This window comes from Myotis myotis, unplaced genomic scaffold, assembly GCF_014108235.1.
Source record: "Myotis myotis isolate mMyoMyo1 unplaced genomic scaffold, mMyoMyo1.p scaffold_m19_p_12, whole genome shotgun sequence".
NCBI classification, from domain to species: Eukaryota; Metazoa; Chordata; class Mammalia; order Chiroptera; family Vespertilionidae; genus Myotis; species Myotis myotis.
In genome coordinates this window covers 42,391,189-42,418,597 of record NW_023416316.1, presented here as the reverse complement: position 1 = coordinate 42,418,597, position 27,409 = coordinate 42,391,189, and the positions used below count along the sequence as shown (strand labels likewise).

General features: G+C 45.6%; 1 protein-coding gene across 6 annotated transcripts in view; it reads left to right on the top strand.

The window, feature by feature from the left end:
* The window catches only part of TJP2 (tight junction protein 2), a 107,176-nt gene that overhangs the window by 31,846 nt on the left and 47,921 nt on the right, over nucleotides 1-27,409 (top strand). For 2 of the 6 annotated variants that reach the window (XM_036330897.1, XM_036330896.1), the window contains exon 1: nucleotides 5,722-5,907. The exons of 3 other annotated variants lie outside the window; for them this stretch is intronic. In XM_036330897.1, the coding sequence (XP_036186790.1) occupies nucleotides 5,848-5,907 (60 nt within the window). In that variant the 5' untranslated portion in view covers nucleotides 5,722-5,847. Of the gene's footprint in view, nucleotides 1-5,720; nucleotides 5,908-27,409 lie in introns of those variants that run through there. One more of the 6 variants, XM_036330900.1, reaches the window with a different exon arrangement.

Sequence of the window (27,409 nt, the reverse complement as noted above, 5' to 3'; positions counted from 1 at the left end):
ATTAAATAGGAAATACTTATTAACAATAAAAATTCGAAGTTACACAATATATTATGTTATATCTATACTTATATATAAGCTATTAAATTTATTAATATATTTTATGAAATATAATTACTATTTAAGATTTACTTTGTCCTTCCATCCCCTTCTATTAACAAGTAACTCTTATTTGTTTCATTCTTTTCACCTACATTTAACACAACAGTTATTCTGTTTATCTTTTAACACATCTTACAGTTACTAACTTACTACCAACACTAGACACATTTTATGAATTCTGCCTGAGTCCCACTAGCTACTTGCTTCCTCATTATCACTGCAAAATAAACCTTAGGAGTATCATCCACCTGGTTTTTCTCCTGTCCTCTCTACCAGTTTTAAAAATAACTTTAAATAGAAAAATTTATTTAGCAGATTATAGTACTATATTCATACAAATGGAATATTATGCAGATAAAAAAATGATATCGCTCTGTATTGCCATGAAAAAAATAGTTAAGCAGTATTCTTTTTTTTTTTAATATATTTTTTATTGATTAAGATATTACATATGTGTCCTTGTCCCCACGTTACCCTCTACCCCCCAACCCCCCACCCCCGCTCATGCCCTCACCCCCCCGTTGTCCATGTCCATTGGTTAGGCCTATAAGTTAAGCAGTATTCTTATGTGGAATAACAGGTAGCAGAAGGGCATGTCTGGCATAGCCCAGGTGTAAGAGGTTGCATACGATATCTGCATGCTTACCTGGTCAGAGAGGTACCTGGAAGGATGCTCCTCCTGTCACTAACAGTAGTTTGCTCTGGAAGGGACTTTTGTTTGTTTGTTTTTGGTTAATCCTCACCTGAGGATATTTTTCCACTAATTTTTAGGGAGAGTGGAAGAGAGAGGAAAAGACAGAGAGAGAAACATCAATGTGAGAGAAACACATCGATTGGTTGCCTCCTGCACGAGCCCTTATCAGGGCTCGGGCCGGGGAGGAGCCTGCAACTAAGGTACATGCCCTTGACCAGAATTGAACCTGGAACCCTTTGGTCCGTAGGCCGATGCTCTATCCACTGAGCCAAACCAGCTAGGGCTGGATAGTGACATTTTAATTGCATGGTGCTACATTTTTAAAAAAATATATTTTACTTATTTATTTGTTTTTTTACAGAGAGGAAGGGGGAGGGATAGAGAGTTAGAAACATCGATCAGCTGCCTCTTGCACACCCCCGACTGGCACAACCGACGTACATGTCCTTGACTGGAATCGAACCCGAGACCCTTCAGTCCGTAGGCCGACGCTCTATCCACTGAGCCAAATCGGTCAGCCCCATGGTGCTACATTTTTATGTACTCTATGGTTTGGGTAAATAAACAAGTATCAGTTATATAAAAATGATTGAAATCCAGATTATGTCTGCATATAAACACATATGTAAATAAACATAACAAAAAGAGTTGGAGGACTGTACCTTTTCTTTTGTAGACCAAAGACAACATTTTGCAAAGAGAAAATTTTTTTCTGACCTGCAACATGTTTTACCTTCCTTCCATAGGGTAACCTTCCGCCCTGTGTGAGAGAACCACAACACTGTCCCTTTCGCAGAATTTCCCAAACTTCCCTCACGAAGAGACTCGCCTGAGGCTGAATGCTAAAAATATCAATTCCCCAGGCCCTTCTCAGACCGACTGAATCAGAATCTCTGGGGACAGGTCTTGGATGCGTCAGGAGATGCTTATCATCAGAGGCATTTCGGACTCTGTGCTATAGGAACAGAAATGTTAGCAGCCACATTTTCCATTTTTATTGAATGCCTCCTGGAAGCATCGAGGCCAGGCCAGTTGCCTTTGTTTTAAGAGGCTGTGCTAATTTGCATGGCTGCCCTGGAAAACTCTCTGTTTGCAGCCTTTTTTTTCTAAGGCCCTTTTCAGGTCTGAGACTTCTTTGAAAATGTAGGAGGCTCTTCAACAACTTTAATCTGTGTCCATCAGGGATACTGCATTCTTAGGGTTAGACGATTCTGGTGATAATTTTTTTTAAGCAATTCAGGTGTTGCCAGAGGCCCTCTGGTTTCCCTGGAAGGCCTGTGTGCCTCATGCAGACAGTCCCCTGAGCCTCTCTCACCTCAGATGCCCTCCCTCACCTGTGACAAGAGGGCCTTTTTACCTGTGAAGAATTTTTGTGCGTTTATTTGAGCCAAACTGTTGACAAATGCCGGAAGCAGAATATCAATGGATTGAGATAGTGCTCTAGAGAATGGCAGTTTTTCACCTTGTTTTATACATTAGAATCAAAAGAGGAGGTGTAAGTGGGTTACATGAAATCATTGGTGACAGATTATTAGGGAGGCGGGAGAAAGCAAAGGGCGGGGAAGAGAAGCCCCTAGGATGGGGTAAAAAGTCAAATGATAAGACACATACTTCTTTTACTTAGGTGGATGCAGGATAGTTAACAGTCAACAATTAACTCAATAACAATGAGGAGATTTGAGGTCTCCACAGAGCAGTGCCTGTGCTTTGAGAGGTCTGGCAAAAACGACAATTACTTTGACATTCTGGTGACATGTTATTGTAGATGCAAGAAGACCAATAGATAGGCTAGGTTTAAGGTAAAGATTGACTTTGGTCAGGGAAGATACTGGCCTAGGGCATGACTACCCACCATAAACCACATTTAAGTTTTAAAAAAATTTAATTTCTGACCATCCTTTGTGGTTACTTTAGGTCTCTTGAGTTTACAAGGCTGCGTGCAGGCCTTCCCTGAACTAGTCAGGTTAGCGTGTGGCCCCTTTTCATCCACAGCTCTATGCTCTTAAACATTTGTTTCAGCAAAATACTCAGCTGGCCTCCACCTCTTTGCTTTAACTTAAACTTGGCTCTCTCTGGAGGGCATGGCTTTCTGGTAGCCACCTCAAGGGGGTGCTTCCTACTTCAGATGGAAAGAAAAATCTAAGGAGGAGCTGGCTCTGAGGTTCAGGCAGAGAAGCCTGAACAAGGGCTCTGGGGCAGGAGTGGGCTTGGTAAGGCCTCAACAGCAGCAGCCACAAGGGAAGGCCAGCGTGGCTCCAGGAAGTAAGCTTGGGAGAGTGGAGGATGAGTTGAGGGTGGAGAAGGGAGCAGGGTCAAGAAGGTAGGCTTTAGAGGCAGTCTTAGCACAGGCTGCTGTAACAAAATACCACAGCCTGAGTGGTCTCTTCATTCCTCGATACTCTTCTTATTTATTCCCTTTATCTGGAAAGCTCTCCCCTCTCTTTTTGTCTCAAAAACTCATTCCTGCCCATCCTTTGGAATATGTAAGTAACCCCATCTCTGGAAAGACTTCTCTAATCCCCATCCCCTTAGTCTGGGTGAAGAACCTCTTCTGAAAGCCCTCACACCACCCTGAGTCTGCCAGGAATCTCAGAATTTACACAGGTCCTCCCTCCCTGCCTCCCTCCCTTCCTTCCTTCTTCCTTCCTTTTCTTATTATTTACCGATTGCTATAATAGACGGAGCTCCTATAGGTAAGAGCCTAATAAGGCTTTTTATCAGGAGGTTCTGGCTTCACAAAAGGTGTTAAATAATTTCTTGTTGGACAGAAAAGTTCTTTGGAGAAACAAATTCTAGGAGTGGGGTTCAAATAAATGTTCAACTCCTCATATGGAAAATCTATATATAAAAAGAACCAGCAACTGGAATGCCATAACGACCAGAATACCGTAACACCGGAACAACTGGTTGCTATGACGCCCATGCTGGGCAGCGAACTGGCCAGATCCAGGGTGGGGCCAGCCAACCTCCCGCGGCCCCTCCCCCACAGCTGGCCCAACCCCGGATGGGCCCCTACCACCCCATCAGCCTGCGCCTGGCCCCACCCCTGATCAGCCCTCCACACACCAATCGGGGCAGGGCTGGCTGGACCCCAGTAGTGCACAAATGTGTGCACTGGGCCTCTAGTATGGACTATAAATTACTTCTCCAAAGAGTTACATTGCTTTTTTTTTTTTTTTTTTACTGCTGCTAGCAGTGCTACTCTATTGATTGAATCATGTGTTTTCAACCATTATCTGAATCAGAACTATTTATTGTGCCAGAATATTGGTCTTTCTGCTATATGAGTATTTCATCATGTGGAGCAGTGTAGTCCATTAGGACTCTCTGTGATCACAGGAATATTCTGTATCTACGCTGTCATGTATTGTAGCCCTCAGCTACTACTGAGCACTGGAAATGTGACTAGTGTGATTCAGAAACAGAATTTTTCACTTCCTTTAATTTTAGTTAATTTAAATATATTAAAAATCCACATGTTCCAAGTGCTTATCATTTTGGATAGCACAACTCTAGAGAGAGAAAAGGAATAATGGGGCAGATGTAATTGCCACATTCTGGATTCCTTTCTTCCTTTCTGAATGCTGGTGGTGTAAGCTCATCACTAAGGTGTGGCCGGTTCACAAAGGCTGGCATTGTTGTTATTAGTCAGCACCACCTAATTTGGGAAACATTTTTTAAGTGGTGCTCAGGTCGGGAGAGTAACACCTTACATCAGGCATACAACCGAAACCTCCAATTCTGAGGACCCGAAGGAACTGGGCAATGTTACTCACTGCGCTGCTTATTCAGAGGCAAGCACTTAGCGACTCCAAAGGAGGCCAGGAGCCTGACACTTTCCGAGAGGCATCTGCCGGACTTGTTTTTCCACGGAAACTGCCAAACTTGTTTTCATTAGGCAGGAAGTGAAGCAACTTTTCAGGGAACGAGCCCAACGTGTGTGTCCTATCAGACCTTTTACCTTTTACCTTCTCCTTGTGAGTCTAGGTGGAGTTTTGCTTTTCAGTGTAAGAGAAGAGCAGGGTGGGCTGCAGCTTTTTTCTCTTACAAGGTGGTTTCCTTGGATTTCAAATCCAAAGTCACATTCGTAATCACTGTACCTGTTTTGATTCTCCACATAATTTGCATGCCCTTAAAGGAAGGAAGCTTTTATCTCGCACAATTCTTTGTCCATAGAATTCTCTAATACGAGTACATGTACTGAGTTGAATTAGATGAATCCTGCCATTAAGTATATGTGACCTACTGGTAGGTAGCCTTCGACAAACTGATATGATGGGAGGGAGTTTGTTTCTTTGTTGGGAGTTGTTGGAAACGTGTCAAAGAGATAACCTCAAAAGTCATGTTTTAACATCAACATCTTATACCCCTGGAATTCGGTAATCAGTTGTGGAGCAGAGAAATGTGTTAGCTGGCCAGGCAGGCCTCTAGGCGGGACAGAAAACTTTGGAGTTTCCCCGGCTCTTCCTACCGGAAGAGAGTTGAAGAGGCTCTGCAAACCTCTCCAAAAAGTGCTCGTACTGGATGCGCACGCGATCGCAAGGTTAGCAGGCCAGCCCCCAGCTCACAGCGCAGCACTACTCGCAACTCACAGCGCTTCCCGAGCGCGCGCGCTTGGAGCGAGACCTGCTGGCCCCAGTGTGCGCCGCGGAGCGAACCATCGGGCCGGCCGGGGGAGGGTGCTGGTGCGGCCGTGGGGCGGCGGGACGCTACGGCCACGGGATCCCCTTGCTGCCGCCGCCGACTCCGGCTCCCAGCCGGGAGTCGCGCGTGACTCATCCTGCTGCGGGGGGCCCCGAGGGCGGGGCGCCCGTGAGTCCTCCCCTCCGGTCGCGCAGGGGGTGGTAGCGGCCCATTTGAGAGTTTCCCGGGCCTCTGGGCCAACACAGAGGCGCTGCGCTCGGGCGGGGGGCGGACCTACGCCGGCGCCGCGGGAGGAGGGACAAAGGGGTGGGTCCCCGCTGGCCCGCACCCAGGCCACAAGTCGGAGGATTGAACCCGCGGCGCGGAGAAGGAGGAGGAGCGGGGCCCGCGCGGGACCCGCGCCCGAGATGCTGGTTCGAGGAGATCGCGGGTTTCCACCCCGGCGGGAGCTGTCATGTTGGCACCGTGTAAGTGCCCTCTTGCGCTCATTGGTGGGGAGAAGGGTCGCCGAGAGTGAACCTGGGAGCGCACGGTGGGCTTCCCAGATATGCTGTGGGGAGCTGGGATTCTCTCCCCCCTGGGGAGGGCTGAGGGCAGGGGCTAGGCTGGGGGCCTCCGGGGCTCCTGAGTTCCTCTCTTCTCTTCTCTTCTCTTCTCTTCTCTTCTCTTCTCTTCTCTTCTCTTCTCTTCTCTTCTCTTCTCTTCTCTTCTCTTCTCTTCTCTTCTCTTCTCTTCTCTTCTCTTCTTCTCGGGTTTCAGATGAAGTCACTGAGTAGGGGAGACTGTCTTGAACTCTGTCTGGGATCCCTGCTACCTTGGAGGCATCTCTGGAGCCGGTCTGTCACCTGCTGTGTGGCTTTGTGCTTTCCCTCTCTGTTTCAGACCACACTCTGTACTTGACTAAAGTTACTGGTGTTCGTGTGCTTGAGGCAGACTGACAACTCCGTAGAAACCAGGCTCTTCCTTTCTCCCTTGGAATCAGCTGCCTCCGCGCGACACTGTAAAAACTGTTCTCGGCGGGGACTGGAGATGCAGCTTCAGAAGAAACCACAACAAGGGAGCGCCGAGTGCCTTCTACTCTGGCGCTATCTTACCTGTCATTAGTTCCTTCTCTTCTATGTCTTCATTTGTCAGGTTTCCGCTCTTACACAGTAGTTGAAGTTATAAATAATCAGGGTTTTGACAGTGAATACTCCAGAGCTTAGTAATGGAATACGCCTCCCACCTCTGTTTTAGCTTCAGTTCTCCGGCAGCGCGGCTTCCCTGGCAGCTGTGTGCCCTGAGTAATGGCTGTGGTTTCCCTGCAGTTCCCAGCAGATTCTTACCATCCTGGAAACTGCCCTCCTATCACACACTCCCTTCCCTCCGCCCAGGGAACCCCAGCAGAGAGGGAAAGAGGCCCTCTTCTCAGGTCTGTCCGTGGTCTGTGCGGGGTGCGCCGAAGGTCACTTTGGGAGAACAGGGCCCTCTTTGTCAGGACCCCTCCAAGAGGAGACACACACACCTGGGAAGGAGATGTTTTCAGTGAGAAGTTAGTAGGAGTGATTGCATTTGTAGCAAAGTGCGGCGAGAATGAAGTTTGTTTATTCAATACATTTTCACAAACCACTTCACTTCGGTGTGGGGAGTACAAATGATAAGAGGGCACCTCTACCACATTCTTGTTGGGGAAGCATGCATATAACTCAGACTGATGGGTCCCAGTGAGAAATGCGTGCCAGGCCGGTGCTGCGGCTTTCCTTTTGGGGAAGGTGAGGGGTGGGTGTTTCCTAAGGCGGCAGTGGCTTTGGATGTGTTTCTTGAGCTTTGCCAGAGCGGCTGCCAGACATTGATGAAGGGGAATTTTCTTCTCTGAAATACTGCCTGTAACTTTTTTTTCCAGGACGGGGCAGCTAATCACGTAGTGAGCACCTCCTGTGCTCATCACCGCGCGTGGTTTCTGGATGAGCCACACTCAAATTCTGCCTCGAAGTGTCTCTGCTAGACCTGAAAATTGAGCACTGTGTTTCTGCAACGCACGCTGCTGGGGTACCCGAGGCTGGGGCAGGGAGTGTGCAGCACAGAGAGATGTCCTGTGTGCGCTCCCTTCAGGGATTCTGGCTGGGAAGAAAGGGCGGCATTTGAACAGATACCTTACAACGTAAGCCAGTATAGGAAGATGGGGCGAATGACGCCCCCACCTCATAGGGTTGAGTGAGGACTGGATGAAATAAAGTAGGGGGCCTGGCATGTAGTGGGTGCTACGTAAATGGCAGCTAGTAATAGGAACCATAAAGAGCTCCCACTATGTAAGTGTTGGTTCCAAGGCTGAGAAGGGATGTGGGATCTAGAAGTATAGACAGGAGGTGCCCTGTGGGTGTCCAGGGAAAAGAGGAAGCGTTGGTTACACTCTCTTGAAAGGCCTTGAATGCCAGTAAAAGAACTTTAAGGGGGGTTGGGTGAGCAGATGGAGGAGAAGTGATAGAAATCCCTGTTGTGTTAATGACTTGACTGTTTATATACAGAAGTGAACCAGGTTCCCAGTAAGTACTCCACCCCAATCCGTACACAGGGAAATATTACTATTTTTGAGGCACGCATATGCTTAAGACCAATGCATTTTTATATCACCCCCCGGGAATACCATTTGCTAGGACTTCTCCCTACATTTGTTTAACTTTTGGTCTAGTTTTTTGTACATTGACAAAAGGTCACAGGCCAACCATTTATCTTCTGCAGAAGTGCCTGGGAATGCAAGGGAGGTGATAACATTCCTACAGTGACTTTTGAATTTGCAAGGTTTTCTCTCCTGAAGGTTTTGTTGTGGTGGTGGTGGTGGTGGTTTTCTTTTTTAGGAGGCACATATGTTCTTGAAATTGTAGTTTAAAAAGTCATGCAGATTTGGTTTGGGAGTGGCATGAAGTGTAGGCGTGCCTGGGGTGGGGTGAAGAGGTAGGAAGGGTTAGTAATCACTGCTGAAACTTTCAACATACTTCTAACAAGAATGTGAGCCATCTGGGAATTATTTTTTTTGCCTAATCCCTGAAACAAATCCCAGTAACGAGTTGTGGCTTCAGATTAAATTGTCTAGGTTGGGAGCTTACTTCCTATAACATGCCTCATTGATGAATTAGACCCTAAGCAGTTATCAGGGGGCTGAAATTTGCTGGCCAGGATGGCCTTGGGCCAGCCAGCCTTGGTGTTGAGAGGCATTTTTCCTAGAAAATTGGGTGGGTGGGGCAAAACGATCATCTCAGGTGTTTTACTAAGTTTCTTGATCCTCAATCCAAGGGTAGATAAGGCTCAGAAACAAAGACCCAGGTCAGAACACCTATTTATGGGTTAAGAACTTCAGTGTTTATGTGACCTTTTTTAAGGTTAAAAAAGAAATCATCCCTAAAGCTACTTCGGACCTACTTCACCCCCACAAGAATTTTTGTCATGACCCTTGTTATTGGATGCCTAAATAGCTAGCAAATTTGTGAGGGTCTGGGGTGGTATTTCCATTGAACATTTTTTAAAAGACCGTGAAACAGCAATGGGAAAAGTTACCAGGTACTCACTCCCAACATCCAGTGTTGTTGGTAGCTGGGTCCAGGCTGGAAGTTCACCTAGGAAAGCAGTGATGAAGCTTGTACATCGCCCACATTATATTGCAGGAGAGGCGGAGTTCTGAGTTGGAAAGTGCCTGCTCCCACTTTCTTAACTTGATTAGGAAATGCGCTTCTCAGAATAGCATGTGGTGACTGACTGCTGAACTTGGCGATTGACTACTAGAGCCCCACCGGCCTGCAGAGGCCTTCTAGCGAAGGTGCCCGTGTCATTTTGGGTTTTCAACCATTGGTGCCTCCATCATCCAGCCAGGCATTGCACCCAAAACTTCATCAGCCTCCATAACCTGTGAGCTCAGCGGAGAGTCTAGGGCAGGGTGGGCAAACTTTTTGACTCGAGGGCCACAATGGGTTCTTAAACTGGACCGGAGGGCCAGAACAAAAGCATGGATGGAGTGTTTGTGTGAACTAATATAAATTCAAAGTAAACATCATTACATAAAAGGGTACGATCTTTTTTTAGTTTTATTCATTTCAAACGGGCCTGATCCGGCCTGCGGGCCGTAGTTTGCCCACGGCTGGTCTAGGGACTGGCATATTGAAAAATTACCTAAGAGTTTGATTAAGCATTTTCTCTGCCTCGTTTGCTGTACCCCAAACTGTGTGTTCCAAAGTGTACTTTACAAACAGACTTTCTTGCTGAGAGGGGCATACCCTGTCTTTCCATTACTATGCATGAATATTGTGCTTGAAGAATAAAAAAACATAAAGCCAGCTACCTAACTAACTTATTTAATAGATTAGGTTACTTAGAATGAGGCAAAAGTAAGTGTTAAGTAACAGTTCAGTTTAAGAAAAACAGTAAATTATCAGGATGAGTGGTATGAGACTAAGTCAGAAATCATGAAGATAGTCCTTCAAATCTAAGACGTGGGAAATACGGTGACGTTTATGGAGAGCTAGGTATACCTTGACGTCACCTTCAGGAAAGTTGGGCACAGAATGGCCCAGAAAAGCCAGGAAGGTTGAACTTGACAGATTTTATATGTTAACATGTGCATCTTGCTCTTCTTGTCCACGGAGCTCTCTTACTGTTATTGAAGACTTTGTGAAGCTCTTTAATGTCTTGCCCAATTCTCCTTCCTTTCTCAGCTTCCTATAAGCCCTCGTGTGAGCAGTGTTTAAGGTTTGTCGGTATGGCGTTTACAGGGTAGAATGAAAAGGCCACTCCTGAGGGAAGTTACCCTGTGATCAAGTTACCCTATGATCCTTTGCCATCCATCAGTGCCCAAGAATGGAGAGAGCCAGTCTCAGGTGTAAATGCATTTAACTTGAAAAGCGTAGTTTCCATTGGTCTGTGAAATAGGCTATATAACAAGGATTGTCGTAGAGAATCCTTGACCTAGAGCAGTGGTTGGTTCTCAGCCTTCTGGCCCTTTAAATACAGTTCCTCATGTTGTGACCCAACCATAAAATTATTTTCGTTGCTACTTCATAACTGTCATGTTGCTGCTGTTATGAATCGTAATGTAAATATCTGATATGCAGGATGGTCTTAGGCGACCCCTGTGAAAGGGTCGTTTGACCGCCAAAGGGGTCGTGACCCACAGGTTGAGAACCGCTGACCTAGAGAAATGAGAGATGTGAAGCTCACGTAGGTAAATAAAACCAGGTTAGAACAGGCTTTGTTTGGGTCACCAAAATCCCTGCTTGTGTTTGTTCACGCACACCATTTTTGAAAAATCCTAAGCCTTCAGTTAGTAACTTGTACTTTAGTCATTTAAATCAGCACAGATATTTGTTTAGTGCCTCCGCCAGGGAGTTAAAGTTAAATCAGGTCTTTAACCTTAAAAAGATAACCAAACTTTCCTGCATCACTTGCACACCATTGTAAGTGGCAGACCATAGCAAGGTACATTTTTGTAATGTTTATTGTAACTTTCAGACTTAATACTTAGCCTAATTATGATATTCATGGATTATAGTTTTAATTTATGTTTCTTTTCCCCCAACATTGTGTGTGTGGCGGGGGGGGGGGGGGGGGGGGCGCAGGGAGCGGTGAGATTTGGGGTTGCAGGAATGGTACTGGTGGAGAAAGCATATTCTTGGTAGATCTTCATGACTGAAATACATGTTTGTATTTTAGGAAGCTGGATAAACCAGAAAATTTCAAATTATACCATAAATCATGGCAAAGAATACAGATGTTCACTAAACTTTACCTATGTGCATATGTAATCATGGATTTAGAATTCATTAGTATGGTGATTACTATTTCTATTGTGGACTTTAATCATTCATATGAAATATAAACATTATGTTTGCAAGAAAAAAATGGCATCACCTTTTGAAACTTTAATTATAGTGTGCCTCATCCGATAGATACCCTGTGTAAGCAAGGGACTAAATATATACTGTAACTATTTATTAACAGTATGTGACAGTATTGTTAGTCAGAGTCAGAGGTGTTTGGAGGGAATGCATATAACACATTGTGGGAGAGAATTATTGGGATAGGTGTTGGTAAGTAACAGTTACTAAGCTGCAGTGAATAGATAATGATTAAGAGCCAGTTATGTCTTTGCCATTGTAGTAAAGAAAGCTTTGGTAGAGATGAGAGAATACAGCAGGTACCTGAGTGGAAGGTGAGCAGGGGAAATAATGCTTTCTCGTTATCAGAAGGAATTAATGAAGTCTTCTACTACATGCAGCTTCTAGGACTTTTGTTCTTCCTAGGAGGAAATAAAGTTCCGCATTTAGCTGCCTGTTTTCATTCATTGAGAACCATTTGTAATCACAGTCTGAAAGGAAGTGTTTCCTGTTCGAGGTTGTGGGGTGTCTTTTATGCTTATATAGCAGTATGCTCCTGGGTGGAATGAACTTGATGATGGGGAGCAGGGGAATGTGTGCTGTGAGAAACCAGCAGCCCATTCCCAATCCTGGGAAGACAGTGGCCAAATACATCTGGCAAAGCAGAATGAACTTACTTGAGGGAATTAATTTAGCAAAACTAACCGTTTCTGGTTTTGAAAAGAGCAGTCCTTTAGAAGAAACTTCCTGGTGAGCTCATTCCTAGGAGCCCTTTCCTCCCTACCTTCTTCGCTCAGGCTGAGTCAGCCGCCTTCTCGCCTGTGATTGGTTAGTGTGCACATGCTAGTATTTATTAGAGCGCTTATCACATCTGCCAGGGCCAGTCACTTCCGTCAGCCGGGAACCCCTCCCTGGCCTGAGTCATCTTGCAAACCCCAGAAGACAGGGCACCAGAAACATGACTAAGTACCACATCGAACTGCCTTGATTTGGGGAGGGCTTGTTGCATACACTAGTGAGAATTGAAGATGCTTTGAGAAGTTAGAAGAGTGGATTCCTGGCACTTCTACAGTGAGGAGATGATAGCTCATAAGGGAAAAAAGTGTAGAATTACGTACAGACCATTTTTGTGGGGGCATATCAGCTCTGCCACTAAGCTGGGTGATTTCAGCAAGGCAAGCAGTTCTAGTTCTCAGTCTCTTTGTAGGGAAATGAGCTGTTACGGTTGATGGTCTCTGAAGTCTTTTCGGTGTTTAAGTTTCTGAGGGTTCTAAGTGTTTGGGTATAAAGCCTGGAGAAAGAACATTCTAAATAATTTCTGTTAACTCTTGTCATCATACAGTGTTTCCAGGCTCAGTAACAACTTTTGTGTTTATTTTTTTTGTCTTTTAAAAGAGGCCCGTGTGGCTCAGTTGGTTGGGTGTTGTTCCGTGTACTGAAACGTTGCTGGTTCCACTCCTGGATCAGGGCACATGCCCAGGTTGCAGGCTTGGTCCTTCATAGCTGGTGTGCAGAGGCAGCCGATTGATGTTATGCTCTCACATTGGTATTTCTCTCTCTCTCCCCCCCCTCCCTTTCTCTTACTCTCTAAAAAAAAAAAAAAGGCAATAAACTGTTAAAAAATAAAATAAAAAGAGATCCAGTGGGTTCTCTCTGAAAGGCATTGGTCTCGAAGACAAACTGGGAACCTGAGTGGCTATAGTTGTTTAGCTCATGAAGTGATGGAAGGATCTATTATTCAGTTGCAGCTTAAATAATGTACCAGCCCGGTGCGTGCTGGATTCTTTTCCTTACTCTGCAGCCCAGGCAAGCAAACAAAACCATCATTTTCTCCTTCCTCTTCCCCTCCACCCTTCCCAGTAAAAGCAGCACACGGGGAGACTCCAGCACCCCCTCCTTTCCCAGGGGCGTCTCCCCCAGGGACCCCATTGCTGTGGCATAAAGGTGGACTGTAAGGCAGGCCTGCAGCTGGGAGGCCTCTCGGATGTGTTCTTAGCAGAGGCGCTGAAGATGAGCCTACTGGGCACTCTTGCGAGACCTCCCTGCTCACTGGCGTAAACTCTCTCTGTCCTCTGAGTCTCAGCGTCCCTTCAGGCACCCCTGAGTTTTTCTGCCTCCGTTGGTCCGGCCTGTTTAGTGTCTGGCTGAGTTTTAAGAGGGGAGAGGGATTTGTGGCATCTTAGACACCCATTGACATTTTCCAGAAATGGAACTGGAAGCATTTGTGCTTTTCCGTCTGGTGTTATTGTTAGAGACTAAAAACAGGCCAGTGGCGACACATGGCAGTGAAGAGGCTCTGAGTTCATTTTGATTATCAGTGGCCTTCTTTCTCGCAGTACCTAAATTCGGATTTTAATCAAAGGTCCGGGAGAAATTTTTAGTCTACTGATAACTGCTTAGGCGCACAGTGTGCAGATGCCTTTACTCAAGAGGCAGGAAGAGGCAGGAAAGGTTGACTCAATTTACCGAAGAACTGAGGTTAAAAATATTGGTTTGAAACTGGGGAAAAAATCTCCCATGGAAACAGTGGTGTCCAGAGTCTGTTCTCCCGAGCCTGCTCACTCACCCTGAAGCTTTTTCTACATTATTATTTTTATGGTGTTTCCTCGAAGCATAATTTTCATACAGTAAAATGCACAAATCTCAAGTGGAGAGCTTGGTAAATTTTTTTTTTTATTATTATTGTGGTAAAATACACGTAACATGAAATCAGCCATTTTAAAGTCTACAGTTCAGTGGCATTTAATTCATTTATCATGTTGTGCAGCCACTAGTTCCAGAGCTGGATGAGTCTATACATGAGTGCATTCACCTGTGTGGTTACCACCTAGATCAAAAATAAGAACTTTCCATCCCCCTAGAAGGTTCTCCGGCCACTCTTCCGACTGTTAGCACCCCACCTGCAAGGAATAGTTTTGCTTGGCCTTGATCCATGGACATGAAATCAAGATTTTGTGTGTGGCTTCTTTTGCTCACATGATCTTTGTGAGATTCCTCTGTGTTGTAAGGTGGTTCCACAGTTCTGTTTTATTGCTGAATAGCATTCCACTGGTAGGAATGTATTGTAGTCTGTTTAGGCATTCTTTTGTTGGTAGGTATTGGGGTTTATTGCCAGCTTTTTTTTTCCCTATTATGAATAAAGCTGCTAGGAACATCACCTACACCTTGTTCTGTGGACTTACTAGTAAGCTCATAGTTCCCTTGTGTAAATTCCTAGGAGTAGAATTGCTGGGTCATGGCTTGGGGATATGTTTAACTTTCATCCTGTAATTTCTTTTTTAAATGTGTTTTTTATTGGTTTTAGAGAGAGAGGGGAAGGGAGAGGGAGATAGAAACATCAATGATGAGAGAGAATCATTGATCAGCTGCCTCCTGCACATCCCCTGGGGATCTGGCCTGCACTCCAGGCATGTGCCCTGACCCGGAATCGAACTGTGACCTCCTGGTTTATAGGTCGATGCTCAACCACTGAGTCATACCGGCTACTCTGTGATTACTCTGTGATTCTTGAGAGTTTTTTTTTTATGAGTTTGCTTGAGAAATTATAATTTGCAAGACTGCAAATTAATGCAGAAACTGAAAGGTGACTTAATTCTAAGACCTGCTGCTTTGATGTATAACTTAATGAAACTTAATGAGTGTTTTCTTTTTTAAGTCAATCTGACTCGTTAGCTTCTAATAGAGTAAGTAAAAGGTGATCTATAAGTCTGGTTTATAGATGGGCTAAAGAGGATATTCTCCCCCCGCCCCTCCCCGCCCGTCTTTAAGTTTATCTTTTGACAAGTGAAATGGAGATTATTTTGTGCTGACGGCATCTTCCAAAACATGGGCAACAGTGGCTGTCCTCTTTCTAGCTTATATTATGAAATATGAGCTATAATGTATTGCTCTTTTATTTTTATTAAATTTATTGGGGTGACATTGGTTACTTAATGTATTGCTCTTGAGACATTTAAAAATCTTGAATCAATTTTGGCAAAATCCTCCCTATAACGATGGCACATGTGGAAAGAACTGAGTTTTTCTAATGTCTGAATCTTCTCTCATTCGCATAATCTTCCTTATAACTCTGACCGATGTTACTTCTTTGAGGACCTTACTGTTATTGTTTTGAAAAGGTGGTTAGCTAGAAACAGAGGGACCAAGTGATTTATCGATTAATGTTTTATTTTAGGCTTATATCTGTTATTTCTGAAGGCTCCTTGCAGAGAAATTTAAAGCGATAAGGAAAGCAAGGAGGACTTGAAGTTCCCAGATAAGCATGATCGGTAACTTCGTTTCAGCCACTGGTTTCGCAGGCCTGGCTCCTTTGCAAAAGCTTCCTTAAATTTGAATGTGCTAGAAATACATTGACAGAATCCCCCGTTTCATCTCTTCTTCGCCAGACTTACCAGTCGGCCAGGGCTGACAATGGGTGTCCAAACAGTTCACAGTGGCTGATACAATGGACAAAGGGCTTCAGTGTTTGTAGAGTGGGAAGAGGAGCTGAAGGGAAGCTTCTTACGGGCATTGACCTAATTCACTCCTTCGACAGAAATGACTGGTTTTAAATATATATGTCTGCCCTGTCTACCAGTGTTACAGCTGGCGGTGTCACAGCCTGGAGAGGAAACCCGTGGTGCTGCTGCTTTGTGTATTTTTGTGAAGTATGGCCTTTATTTCTATGTGATAATATCCTTAAACAATTTTTTAAAAAGCCTAAGTAAAGTTCTGCCATGAACTGATATTCCACCAAAGGTGGGGGATTGAGAAAAGCAGCAGAAACTGCATTACCACCCATCTGGGTCCCAGAAAACCTCCTCGCCGGTGGGAATGGGTTAGTCACCCACTTTACTTTCTTTCTTTCTTTTTTTTAATATATTTTATTGATTTTTTACAGAGAGGAAGGGAGAGCGATAGAGAGTTAGACACATCGATGAGAGAGAAACATCCATCAGCTGCCTCCTGCACACTCCCTATTGGGGATGTGCCCGAAACCTATAACAATGCCTTTGACCGGAATTGAACCTGGGACCCTTGAGTCTTCAGGCTGACGCTCTGTCCACTGATCCAAACCGGTCGGGGCAGTCACCCACTTTTCAAAGATGACATTCTTTGTGGGCCTTTTCTCTGTGAAATGTGGGGAACCCGAACTGGGTTAAAAATAAAAATTAGTTGAGCCACTGCTAAATATTGAAGTTTCGTGTTTGTGATTTACTTTGTCTGGAATACACATCGGCGATGCCTTTGGTATTTCTGACCACGGATATCTGCAGCTGGCAGGCACTGCGGGAGACGGCCTCTCCCCTATTAATAGAAGAGGCGCAAAGGGGAATGCCCATGTCACGGTGGGGGAAGAGCTCATTGGGCTTAGTAAGCTCCAGCCAACAATTGCATTGTTGTTCTGAGTTGTTGAGTGTGATTAGATGATTAAATATAAATGTTGACCTGATTGGATTCTATCCCAGCAATGAACTGTCCTGAAAAAACAGCAGTAGCATATCATTCCACCAGACTTGTTCTTTGGGCTTTATATGTGGGATAATGATTTATGCAGTGAAGTGTCATAAAAACTGGGGCATGTGGTGTATCTCAGCCTCTCGTTTGTTCCTGCTTGGGTGTATTGGCTCGATGTGTCGCCTGCTACACGGACAGTCCATTATCTTCATGGGAAACAACATAGGCTTTTTAAAAATATATATATTTTTATTGATTTTAGAGAAGAAGGGAGAGGGAGAGAGAGATAGAAACTTCAATGATGAGACAGAATCAATGATCGGCTGCCTCTTGCACATCCCCTACTGGGGATCAAGCCTGCAACCCAGGCATGTTACCTTGACCGGAATTGAACCTGGGACCCTTCAGTCCACAGGCCGACGCTCTATCTACTGAGCCAGACCAGCTAGGGCCAACATAAGCTTTTTGGTTGGGATGAATTACATCACAACGAATGCTTGGAGACGCCGAGCTCTGCAGAATGTCCCCAGTAAGACATAAACTTCCCTGCATGTGTCCGTCCTTTCGGAAGAGCGGTGTGTTTTGGGTGAGGCCTGGGTCCTCCCTGGAGTGGGGAGGGGGCTCAGTTTCACGTGGAGGGCAGCTCTGGCTCTTTGCATTCTTAGCCGAGAATGGCTGCTCAGTAAATGAAGGAAGGAGAAAGGAGAAGGCGGGCCCCAAAGGACTGAAATGTGGGCGGCATGGGTGTGCATTCTCTCCCCTTCCTCCCTAGATTCTCTACCTCCCAAGAAAGCACTCGGCGGGCGGCTTGGAGACTATTGGAACCTGAAAAACCTTGCACTATTGGACTGACAAGTCGAAAATGTGCATTGATGGAGCTTGTAAAACAGCTCTGGGCTGTGCGCTTGTTTTCTATAAATGTTATGGGTGTGTCAGGGCAGGCTCCCTCCAGCTGACTCCTGAGGTTTGTGTGAAACGCCCGCTCATGAGGGAGCCCAGGGCACAGGCAGATGCCGCTGGTTTTGCTCTGTGCCCTGAGACGTCACGTTTCTCTTGTGAAGTGAGGGAAGGAAGCCATGCAGTTGATGTCCTGTTAGACCCTTGGTACAGGTTTCGTTGAATAATCCCAATCAATTGGGGGCAGGTGTTAAAACTCACTTTTATAGGGGAAGACACTGAGGCTCAGAAATGTTAAGTAACTTGCCCAAGGTCACACAGCTCCTGTGACCGGGAGGGAATCTGAGCCAAGGTCCGTGTGACTCATTTGAAACCTGCAGGTTTTTGCAGTCGCGCCAGCCTCTGCTTTTCAGAATCAGATGCGCAAAGAAATAGGGGGAGACGCAACAGACAGCATCCCTCTGTTGATTGTTAGGAGTTTAAATATTATCATTGAATGTGTAGAGGACCCTCTCCCCTCTGCCTGCCCAGGAATCACAAGTGACAATAATATGCCAATGTTAAGAGATTGATTGATACCTTCTTCAGTGACCTCTGTGTGTCCACCACTGTGTGAGGCCCCAAAGACCCTATCAGATGAGCAAGACGCAGCCTCACGGGGAAGTAGATTACATAGACAACTAGCTAAAAATCACAGTTTTATTACAGAAATATTAAGAATATGTCTTGTCAAGTGAAAGTCTACTGTTTTCAAGTTCACAGTCTCCAGTTAGAAATGACTGTGTCATTCCATCCACTCTCCCCACAAAAAGCAGTGGTTACATGAATGGCTACAGAGCACATGGGTAGTGGAATCAGAAAGAGCATCTTAGATATGCTGTGTTTGGGACTTGCCTGTTAAAGGTCAGAATTCCACCACAAGTTCCCTGAGGGTCAAAGTACATCTTTTAAAATATGAAATACCTCCAAGAGGTTTAGGCTACCAGACACTCACACTTTAGTGTGACATAGGACAGTCAGATTATTCTGATATGTATCCAACACCGTGTGCATGGATAGAGTAGGAACTTTAAAATATGTTTTTATTGATTTTTTTTAGAGAGGGAGGAAGGGAGAGGGATAGACACGAAGATGAGAGAGAAACATCATTGATCAATTAGCTGCCTCCTGCATGTTCCCAACTGGGGACCGAGCCCTGCAATGGAGGCACATGCCCTGACCGGGAATCGAAATGATGCTCAACCCCTGAGCCACACCGGCCGGGCAAGTGAGGCTTTTGAATGGGGATACAAGTGAGGGGGAATTTTGGAGCCAGAACATTTTGGTGATGGACCAAGCCATTATGGAGTGCCAGGTGTTTGCCTTTGGATGGTTGGGGTAGGAGAACATCGAAAACCAGAGCAACCAGCCCCAAGGGGTAGAAAGAGCAAAGAAATCTCAAGAAATCTCTAGAAGTTATTTCTTTCCTGTTCCTTCCTGCTATTAAGGGTGCTTTTGTCTCTTCCTCACCTACTCCTGCATGGCTTTCTCCCCGAGGACCCAGCATGGATGAGTTAGATGTGCTCCCACGGACAGTGTGATAAGGCTGACACTGTATGACATGCTGATTCTTGGTTGTATGTTCAGCCAGGACAAATGCAGGATATATAATTTTGATCAGATTGAGTCAGACTTCATGGTGGGTAGTGGAAACTTATAGTCTTGCTCTTTACCAAGTTTCTTCTAACACAGGGCTTGCCTGGGGCCATGGGGCCGCATCCTTGTGGTCTTTCTGTGAGGTGCCCAGATAACATCCCCACCCGAGATCAGGAGCCAAGGTTTTCCCTTCTCTGTGTCCATCACATTTCTTTGCAGAGTCCTTTTTTTTTTTTTTTTTAAATATTTTGTTGATTTTTTTGCAGAGAGGAAGGGAGCGAGATAAGCGAGAGTTAGAAACATCGATCAGCTGCCTCCTGCACATCTCCTACTAGGGATGTGCCCGCAACCAAGGTACATGCCCTTGACCAAAATCGAACCCAGGACCTTTCAGTCCACAGGCCGACGCTCTATCCACTGAGCAAAACCGGTTTCGGCTCTTTGCAGAGTCTTGCCCAGTGCGTGTGTTGATAATACTCACACATGTAGTTAATCATCTACTTTGAGGAAAATCTGAAGCAAGATTTTGATCTCCGGCCAGCTTCCCCCTCAGGCCGTGAGTGGAAATGGTGGACAAGTTCAGATTTTAGATTAGGTAAAAATATCACCAGGGAAGTCCCATTGTTACCAAAACCAAGGGTAGTGCCCTTTGAATTGACCTGACTTTTGGATGATGTCCCCGCTAAGAACCCACTCATTATTAATTTAAAAAGCAAAAGAAATACACAGGCAAACAAAACAGGGACCGGCTGCTCAGGACAGTCCTAGGCTTGTTGAAGGTACAAGTGAGGAAGGAAAGCAAAGATCAGAGAGTGCGTGCACCTCCCTCTGCACCAGTGTGAGTACCTTGCAGGAAAGGACCAGGTCTGAGTGAACAGACACCTGCACATTAGTCACCTGTCACTGAATTTTGCATAAGTTGAAACTAGGGATTGGCAACTACAGCCGGCTGCCTGTTTGGTTCGTCTTGTTTGTTTGTTTTTTTGCCCACTAACTAAGCATTGTTCTTGCATTTTATAATGGTTACATTTTAAATGGTAATGTCAGTATCGGTATAATGCTAAAAATATATCAACTATGTGGCCCTTTAAGGAAATGTTGGCTGGCCCCTGGTTCAAAACTCCTAGAATTTCTCGCGTGTGCTTTTGCCATCATGGAATAGTCATGTCCGGATGCTGACCTGTGAAGGATTCTGGCTTCACGAGGATGCTCTTGTCCAAGGGCCCTCTTGGCTGTGGGAAAGCGAAAGGGAGAAGGGGTTGGGTGGGCGTGCCAAAGGGCTGGTTTGGTGTCAGTTGAGGCAGGTCACAGACTGATAACTGGGGCCAGTTGGGAAGTGCTGAGTATAGACTTCTTCCAGGCTAAGCAGTAACATCAGTGAAAACGTGGAGGAAGTATGCTTCAAAGTGCATTTTGTTTTTAGGATTTGTTAGAGAGAGAGAGAGGGAGAGAGAGAAACATCTGTGTGGGAGTGAAGCATTGATTGGCTGCTTCCTGCACGCCCCCTACTGGGGGTTGAGCACACAACCCAGACATGACTGGGAGTTGAACTGGCGACCTTTCAGTGCACGGGATGCCGCCCAATCAGCTGAGCCTTACGGACCCAGGCAGTTTGGATGGCGCAGTTTGTTCCCTTGGTCCTTTGGCTTCATCTGGTGTGCGCACCCATTTATCAGAATGCCTAGGAAATCTTCGTTACAGGCCCTGATAGCGGTTTCCTGTCCACCCTTAAGTAACGTGCCGCAAAGCTGTCTTTGGAACCTGCCTTAGAAATGATAGCTCCTCAGTCTTTTCTCACGGTAGGAGATCTTGGCTGTGCCTAAGCCGGGGCTGGGCAGCATGCCTCAGCTGCACATGGGCCCCGTGCCAGGTCTCCCTTACCTCCTCCCCAGCTCCTGTATCCTGCCGGGGCTGCCCACCTAGCTTACATTTCTTCCCTGCTTCCTAGTAAGATGAGCAATTTGGACTCAAATTGCTAAAAATACAGATCCACTGATCCTACCTCAGACTTTTTACTTATTTTTGCTCGGGAGGCCAAGATCCTTCCTGAGACCCTGTCCGCCCCCCCGCCCCCCCTTCTATAGTTGCTTGCTGGCCCCTTGATTTATGCCTGGGAAGGCAGGACCATGTGCATTATCCTCACTGTTTGAGTCTCCAGGGCTCCGTACAAAACCTGGTATGAAAGAGGTGCTTAATAAATATTTATTGAATGAACTGATGGATGGATTCCACTCTCCACGTGAAACTTTAACTCCTGTAACTTTTTCTGGAAAATGATGTTCTTCCGCACCTATAATTAGGTCCAGAGATCAACAGTTGGAAAGTGTTATTCCTCTGAATATCCCACAGTGCCCAGAGCAGGGTCAGAAACACTGTAGGGTGTTGATTGACTGTAATATGCTTTTGTGTTTCCATTTAATGTTAAGAAACGACAACTAAAAGTATAATTGTTCCCTTTTAGTCATCGCCACCCCCTTCACTATTTGCACATTTACTTGGCCTCTTATACAAGCTATAATGGCGGGATTTTATTGTGACTATTAAAGTTTGAAGGGAAACAGTCTCTCCCCTTTTATTATTGCGCCACCTAGTGGATTATGTCTGTTTACGATGCAGTGGCCTTTGCTGATTTCCTGATAATTATAGTATATTCAAAAAAAGGGGAAATGCTTTTTTTTATGCTTTAAGACTGCATACAATTTCTTCCCACAGTTTATGTCACTAGGCAGAAATGGATTTTTTTTTGAGATGAGCTCAACATTGTTTAATTTAGGATTTAGTAAAGAAGTTGCCCCCTATCTGAAATGTCCCATGTTACCGACAAAGGAAAACAGTGAGTTGCGAGAAGGGTGTGTCCTACACATTTTTGTCATGGACTGTCAGTTTTAACTCAGTTTCTGTATTAATGGTAAACAAGATACTAGATCTAAGAATGAGTAGTTTATTTCTAAGTTTGGAAACAGGCCTGTTTCAAACATCTGAACTTCTCTTTCCTTTAAATTTTGTCATAAAAGAAATTTAGAAGCCTAACTATTTTCGTATAATGTGCTTTTCAGTTTCATCTACTCTGTTTTATTATTAAGTCAAAGTCATTAGCAAAGTTTGTAGATTTGCATTTTCATTATTTTTAATAGCTTGTCATCTGGGAGGGAGGTGGATGCAGGAAACTCCGCCTTTCTTTCCCCTTCCTGCCTCTGGTCTTCGATGCCCCCTCCTCTCTTAATGGTGTTGTGTACTAGTTCCACCGAGAATTCTTTTGTTTTTCTCCCTCAATTTCCATGAGATGCAGTGGACGCGTTCCATTATCAAGTTTATGATGCTTTAAATATGTAACAAATACTTATGCAGTTGAAGCCATAAATTGTAAACTCTTTAATCGCATCTATAGATGAATAGTTTAATATAAAATGTCATTTACTGAGAGCTGTTTACATTCATGTTTTCGAACTGTCATTTGCTCAGTGTTATCAACCACAAAGAGTTCACAATCTCCCTCCCATGCACTCCCATGCACTCCCCCCCCCCATCTTTCTTTAAAAAAATTTTTTTTTATTGATTTCAGAGAGGAAGGGAGAGGGAGATAGAAACGTCAGTGATGAGAGAGAATCATTGATAGGCTGCCTCCTGCACGGCCCCTACTGGGGATCAAGCCTGCAACCCAGGCATGTGCCCTTGACCATAATCCAACCTGGGACCCTTCAGTCCGCAGGCCAGTGCTCTATCCATTATGCCAAACCAGCTAGGGCACACACACAATCTTTTCTTGCTGAAAATTTTTTTAAAAAGATTACCAAAATGATCCCTGAAGTATGGAAACAAATACTGTTTCTGTAAATAAATAGTATTTTTCTTTTTCCTTCTCAAAATGGCATTTGAAAAAGATAGCATTTTACTCACCTTGACACAGAACTGTTTATTGCTAGAACTTCTTTTTTTAAAATGTTTTTATTGATTTTTAGAGAGAAAGGAAGGGAGAAGGGATAGAGAGATAGAAACATGGATGAGAGAGAAATATCGATTGGCTGCCTCCTGCACGCCCCCCACTGGGCACCGAGCTCACAACCTGGGCATGTGCCCCAACCAGGAATTGAACAGGTGACCTCTTGGTCCCTGAGTCGACGCTCCACCACTGAGTGACACAGGCTGGGCTAGAACTCCTTTTTAAAAGTAGTGGGGTCAATACATTTGGCTAATCCACATCCACACTACACAGTAGGGGCGGGATGCCCCATGTACAACAATGTTTGCCTCAGTATTAATTATAGTAGCAAAAAATTGGAAACTGTTGAAAAATTGCTAGGGATATGGTGAATTTCAAGTTTACTACATGTGGCTGTTTACAAGTTTAGTTTACATTAAGTTAAGCCTTTGGTTCCTTCATTGCAGTAGCCACATTTCAAGTGCTCAGTAGCCGACTTATTGGACCCCCAGCTGCAGAACGTTGCCTCCCGGAGCAGAGTTCTGCTGCAGAGCTGCAGGACCAGGGCCTCTCCCGCTTTAACGTGCGTGTTAATCCCACGGGGGCTCCGTAAAGTGCACCTTCTTACCCGCAGATCCTAGGCGGGACTTGAGATTGTGCTGTTCTGACAAGCTCCCAGGTGCTGGCAATACAGTTTCTAAGAGTGAGGGTCTTCATGGTCCTGCCTTTATTCCCCAGTTCTGAGAGGAAAGGCATGGCGTTGAGGCTCAGGATGCTGCGGGTGGGCGTGCTGGCTCTCAGGGGCTGGCGCAGGCACACTGATAAGTGCCGGAGCATTGTGCCTTGGGTCTGGGCGGGACAGTTTACCTTGGGTGTCTCATACAGGGCCAACCCTGCCGCAGGACTTACCCGCGGACTCTAATCATTGTTTTCCTAGCCTGCCTTTTGCCAGTTAATAATTTTCTCTATCTTGGCGCCTGTCATGGGGCGGTGGTTTGGATGTTTGTTTTTTAAACTGAAGCTATGTTTTAATGTTTCGCAGGCTTAACATTAAAGTCAGGTTGAAAATCATAAAGCAGACAGGGATGTATCTCTGTTGGCAAATTAGCACCTTCCTTTTGGGCTTATTAATGGCTTTGTAATTACAAATAAGAAAGGTCTGTTTAAATGATAATTATACCGTACTGGTTAGTGTACCAGAATTGTGAACACAGAGGCCTTAAATATAATGTAGTTATCTGCTGATGTTTCTTTGCCTCATAGCTTGTTAAAATTGGACTCATGCAGGCCAGGTCTGGGTTCAGATTGTGACCAGCCACCTAGTGGCTTGGGGCCAAGTGCAAGTTTCTTAATATCTTAGGGGACACACATACATATATATATATACACTAGAGGCCTGGTGCACAGGATTCGTGCACTGGTGGGGTGTGTGGCCTGTGGGGTTAGGCCCACTATGGGAGCGCCGCTCATCCAGGTCAGCCGAGGGTCTGTGGACCGGCGCTTTGAGCGGCTGCTCCCTGGTCGGGCATCTTCCGTGAAGCACTCGCCTCTCCAGGGGACCAGGTCGGGGCCGGGCCCAGGGACAATAGCACTGAGAGGTGGCGTCTTAGTCCAGTGGCATCCAGAACCCACCTCCCAGCCTCCAGGGTCAGCTCTGGGAGCCCAGCAGTGGCGCTGCTGTGTGGCCTGCGGGCATCCAGAGGAGGCGGCAGAGAACGAAGAGGAGGAGCCCTGGGCTCCTGCATTGAGCGTCTGCCCCCTGGTGGTCAGTGCACATCATAGCGACTGGTCCACCAGTCTTCTGGTCCTTGCGCCGGTCGGTCGCTGGGCTTTCATTATGTAGGATAGGATAATGTATAATGACATGTATCCCATACATATGTGTGTGTGTATTTTAAATTAAGACTTTATTTTTTCTAGAGCAGTTTAGGGTTTGCAGCAAAATTGAGGGAAGAGTACAGAGATTTCCCATATCCCCCTGCCCCACCCATGCACAGCCTCCCCCATTATTAACATCCCACACCAGAATGGTACATTTATTACAGTTGATGAACCTACACTGACACGTCATTATCACCGAAAGCCCATCGTTTACCTTATAGTTCACTCTTGGTCTTGTATGTGGGTTTGGACAAATGTATAATGACAAGCATCCCATCGTTATGGTATCATACAGAGTATTTTCACTGCCCTAAAAATCTTTCGTGCCCCTCCTACTTAGCTCTCCCTCCCTCTAACCTCCTAACCTCTGGCAACCACTGATCTCTTTATTGTCTTCTAGTTTTGCCTTTTTCAGATGTTACAGAGTTGGAATTGTACAGGATGCAGCTTTTTCAGATGGGCTCCTTTCACTTGATCATGTGCATTTCAGTGTTCTCCACGTCTCTGCATGGCTTGATAGCTTGTTTCTTTCCACCTCTGAATAATGTTCCATTGTCTGGATGTACTACCGTTTATCCATCCACCTACCGGAAGGTGACTTGGTTGCTTCCAGGTTTTGGCAATTCTGAATAAAGCTGCTCTAAACATCCGTGCGCAGGTTTCTGTGTGGACATGAACTTTCGTTCCCTTTGGGTGAATACCAAGGAGCACAATTGCTGGGTTCTGTGGTGAGGTTTAGTTTTGTAAGAACCCATCCGACTGCTTTCCAAAGTGGCTGTACCGTTTTCCATGCCCTCCAGCCATGAATGAGAGTTCCTTTTGCTCCACACCTTCACCAGCCTTTGTTGTCAGGGTTCCAGACTGTGGCCAGCGGTAGCTAACTCACAGGATTATCCCGTGAGCAGTTGTATAGGGTCCTTGGTAGGGTGCTCTGCTGCGTGTTAATGACTTCCTGTCTTTGCAGCTCTCATAACCATCTTATCTCTTGTTCTTTTACCACTACCATGCTGTAGAGTAAGTTATTTTGACTCTCTGTCCATGCTGAGAATGTGTGCTAAACAGTTGACTGCCCAGGCACACTGAGTACTTGTAGCGTCTTGAATGCACCCTGAAGGTTATTCCTCCTGGCTGTGACCGTGCTGTTCCCTCTTTCTAGAAGGTCCACCCACCCAACACGTCAGTCACCCTCCAGCACTGAGCTCCCGTAGAGCCCTGAGTGGGAGGGTGGGCCTTCCTTGGGGCTGGTGCACATCCCCCTCCACCCACCCCTCCATCCCCAGTGAGTAACTTCCACCCATGCCATCGATTTCAGTTTCCATCCTTGCCGTTACCCATCACCCACCTTCCTCCAGCCCCTCATGGCCCTTTTTCTTCCGTGAACATAATAACCTTGTTTCTCCTCAGGGCCTTTGTGTTTGCTGTTCCCTCTCTCCAGAGGTCTGTCCAGAGTTTCTTATCATTAGTTCTTTCCAATGTCACATCTCATGGCCCTTACCGCTACCTGAGATTATAATATGTTCACTTGTCTGTTGTCTGTTTCCTCCTTTAAACTCCTCCCTGTGAGGGAAGGATTTGGGCTTGTTATCCCCCCAGAATCTAGAACAGGGTCTGACACATGGATCCCGGGAACATTGGTTGCATGAACGAGCCTCGTTAATTTATTTGTCCGCTGTTGTCTTTGCAGAGCTGTGCTTATGGTCCCACTTCCCCACGGGGCTGTGACTGCCTTGGGGTGGGATTCAGTGTTGCTTGTCTTTCAATCCACAGGGCCAGTGAATTGCTGCTCAGTAAATGTGCTTGAATATGTGAATATGGAAGTTAGGAATCTTTGAGACATAAATCCCTAAATTCTTGAGATCTTCTCAAGGAGGCAGCTGTCCACCACAAAATGCCCATTTGAACAACTAACTGCTCGTCAGCACAGGCTGCGGGGTTTGGATGGCCTTTTTCTCTGGCCTTTTTCAGGGTCTTGGCCCTGTGTTGTTCTTTAGGCCCTGAGTGTTCTCTCTCTCTCCCCCAACCCTCCTCTCTCTCCCCCCCATCCCCTTCCTCTCAATTGAGTTCATTGTTCAGAACTCATCCCAATGTCATTTGCTCATGGTGAACACCCTGCACTCCCCACCCACTCTGACTACATCAAATGCTGGCTCTTGCCAAACTTCCCGAGGGCTGTGCTATACATGGATTGACCTTATTTGATCCTCAGACCTTGCACGCTGCACTTGGTAAACATTTGTTGAATGACTACAGAATGAGTGGTAGCGTATTTGCAACACCCATGTTCGTAGCAGCGTTCTTCACAGCAGTCAAGAGGCGAAAGTAACCCAAGTGTCTCCATCGGCAGATGATAGGTAAACAAAA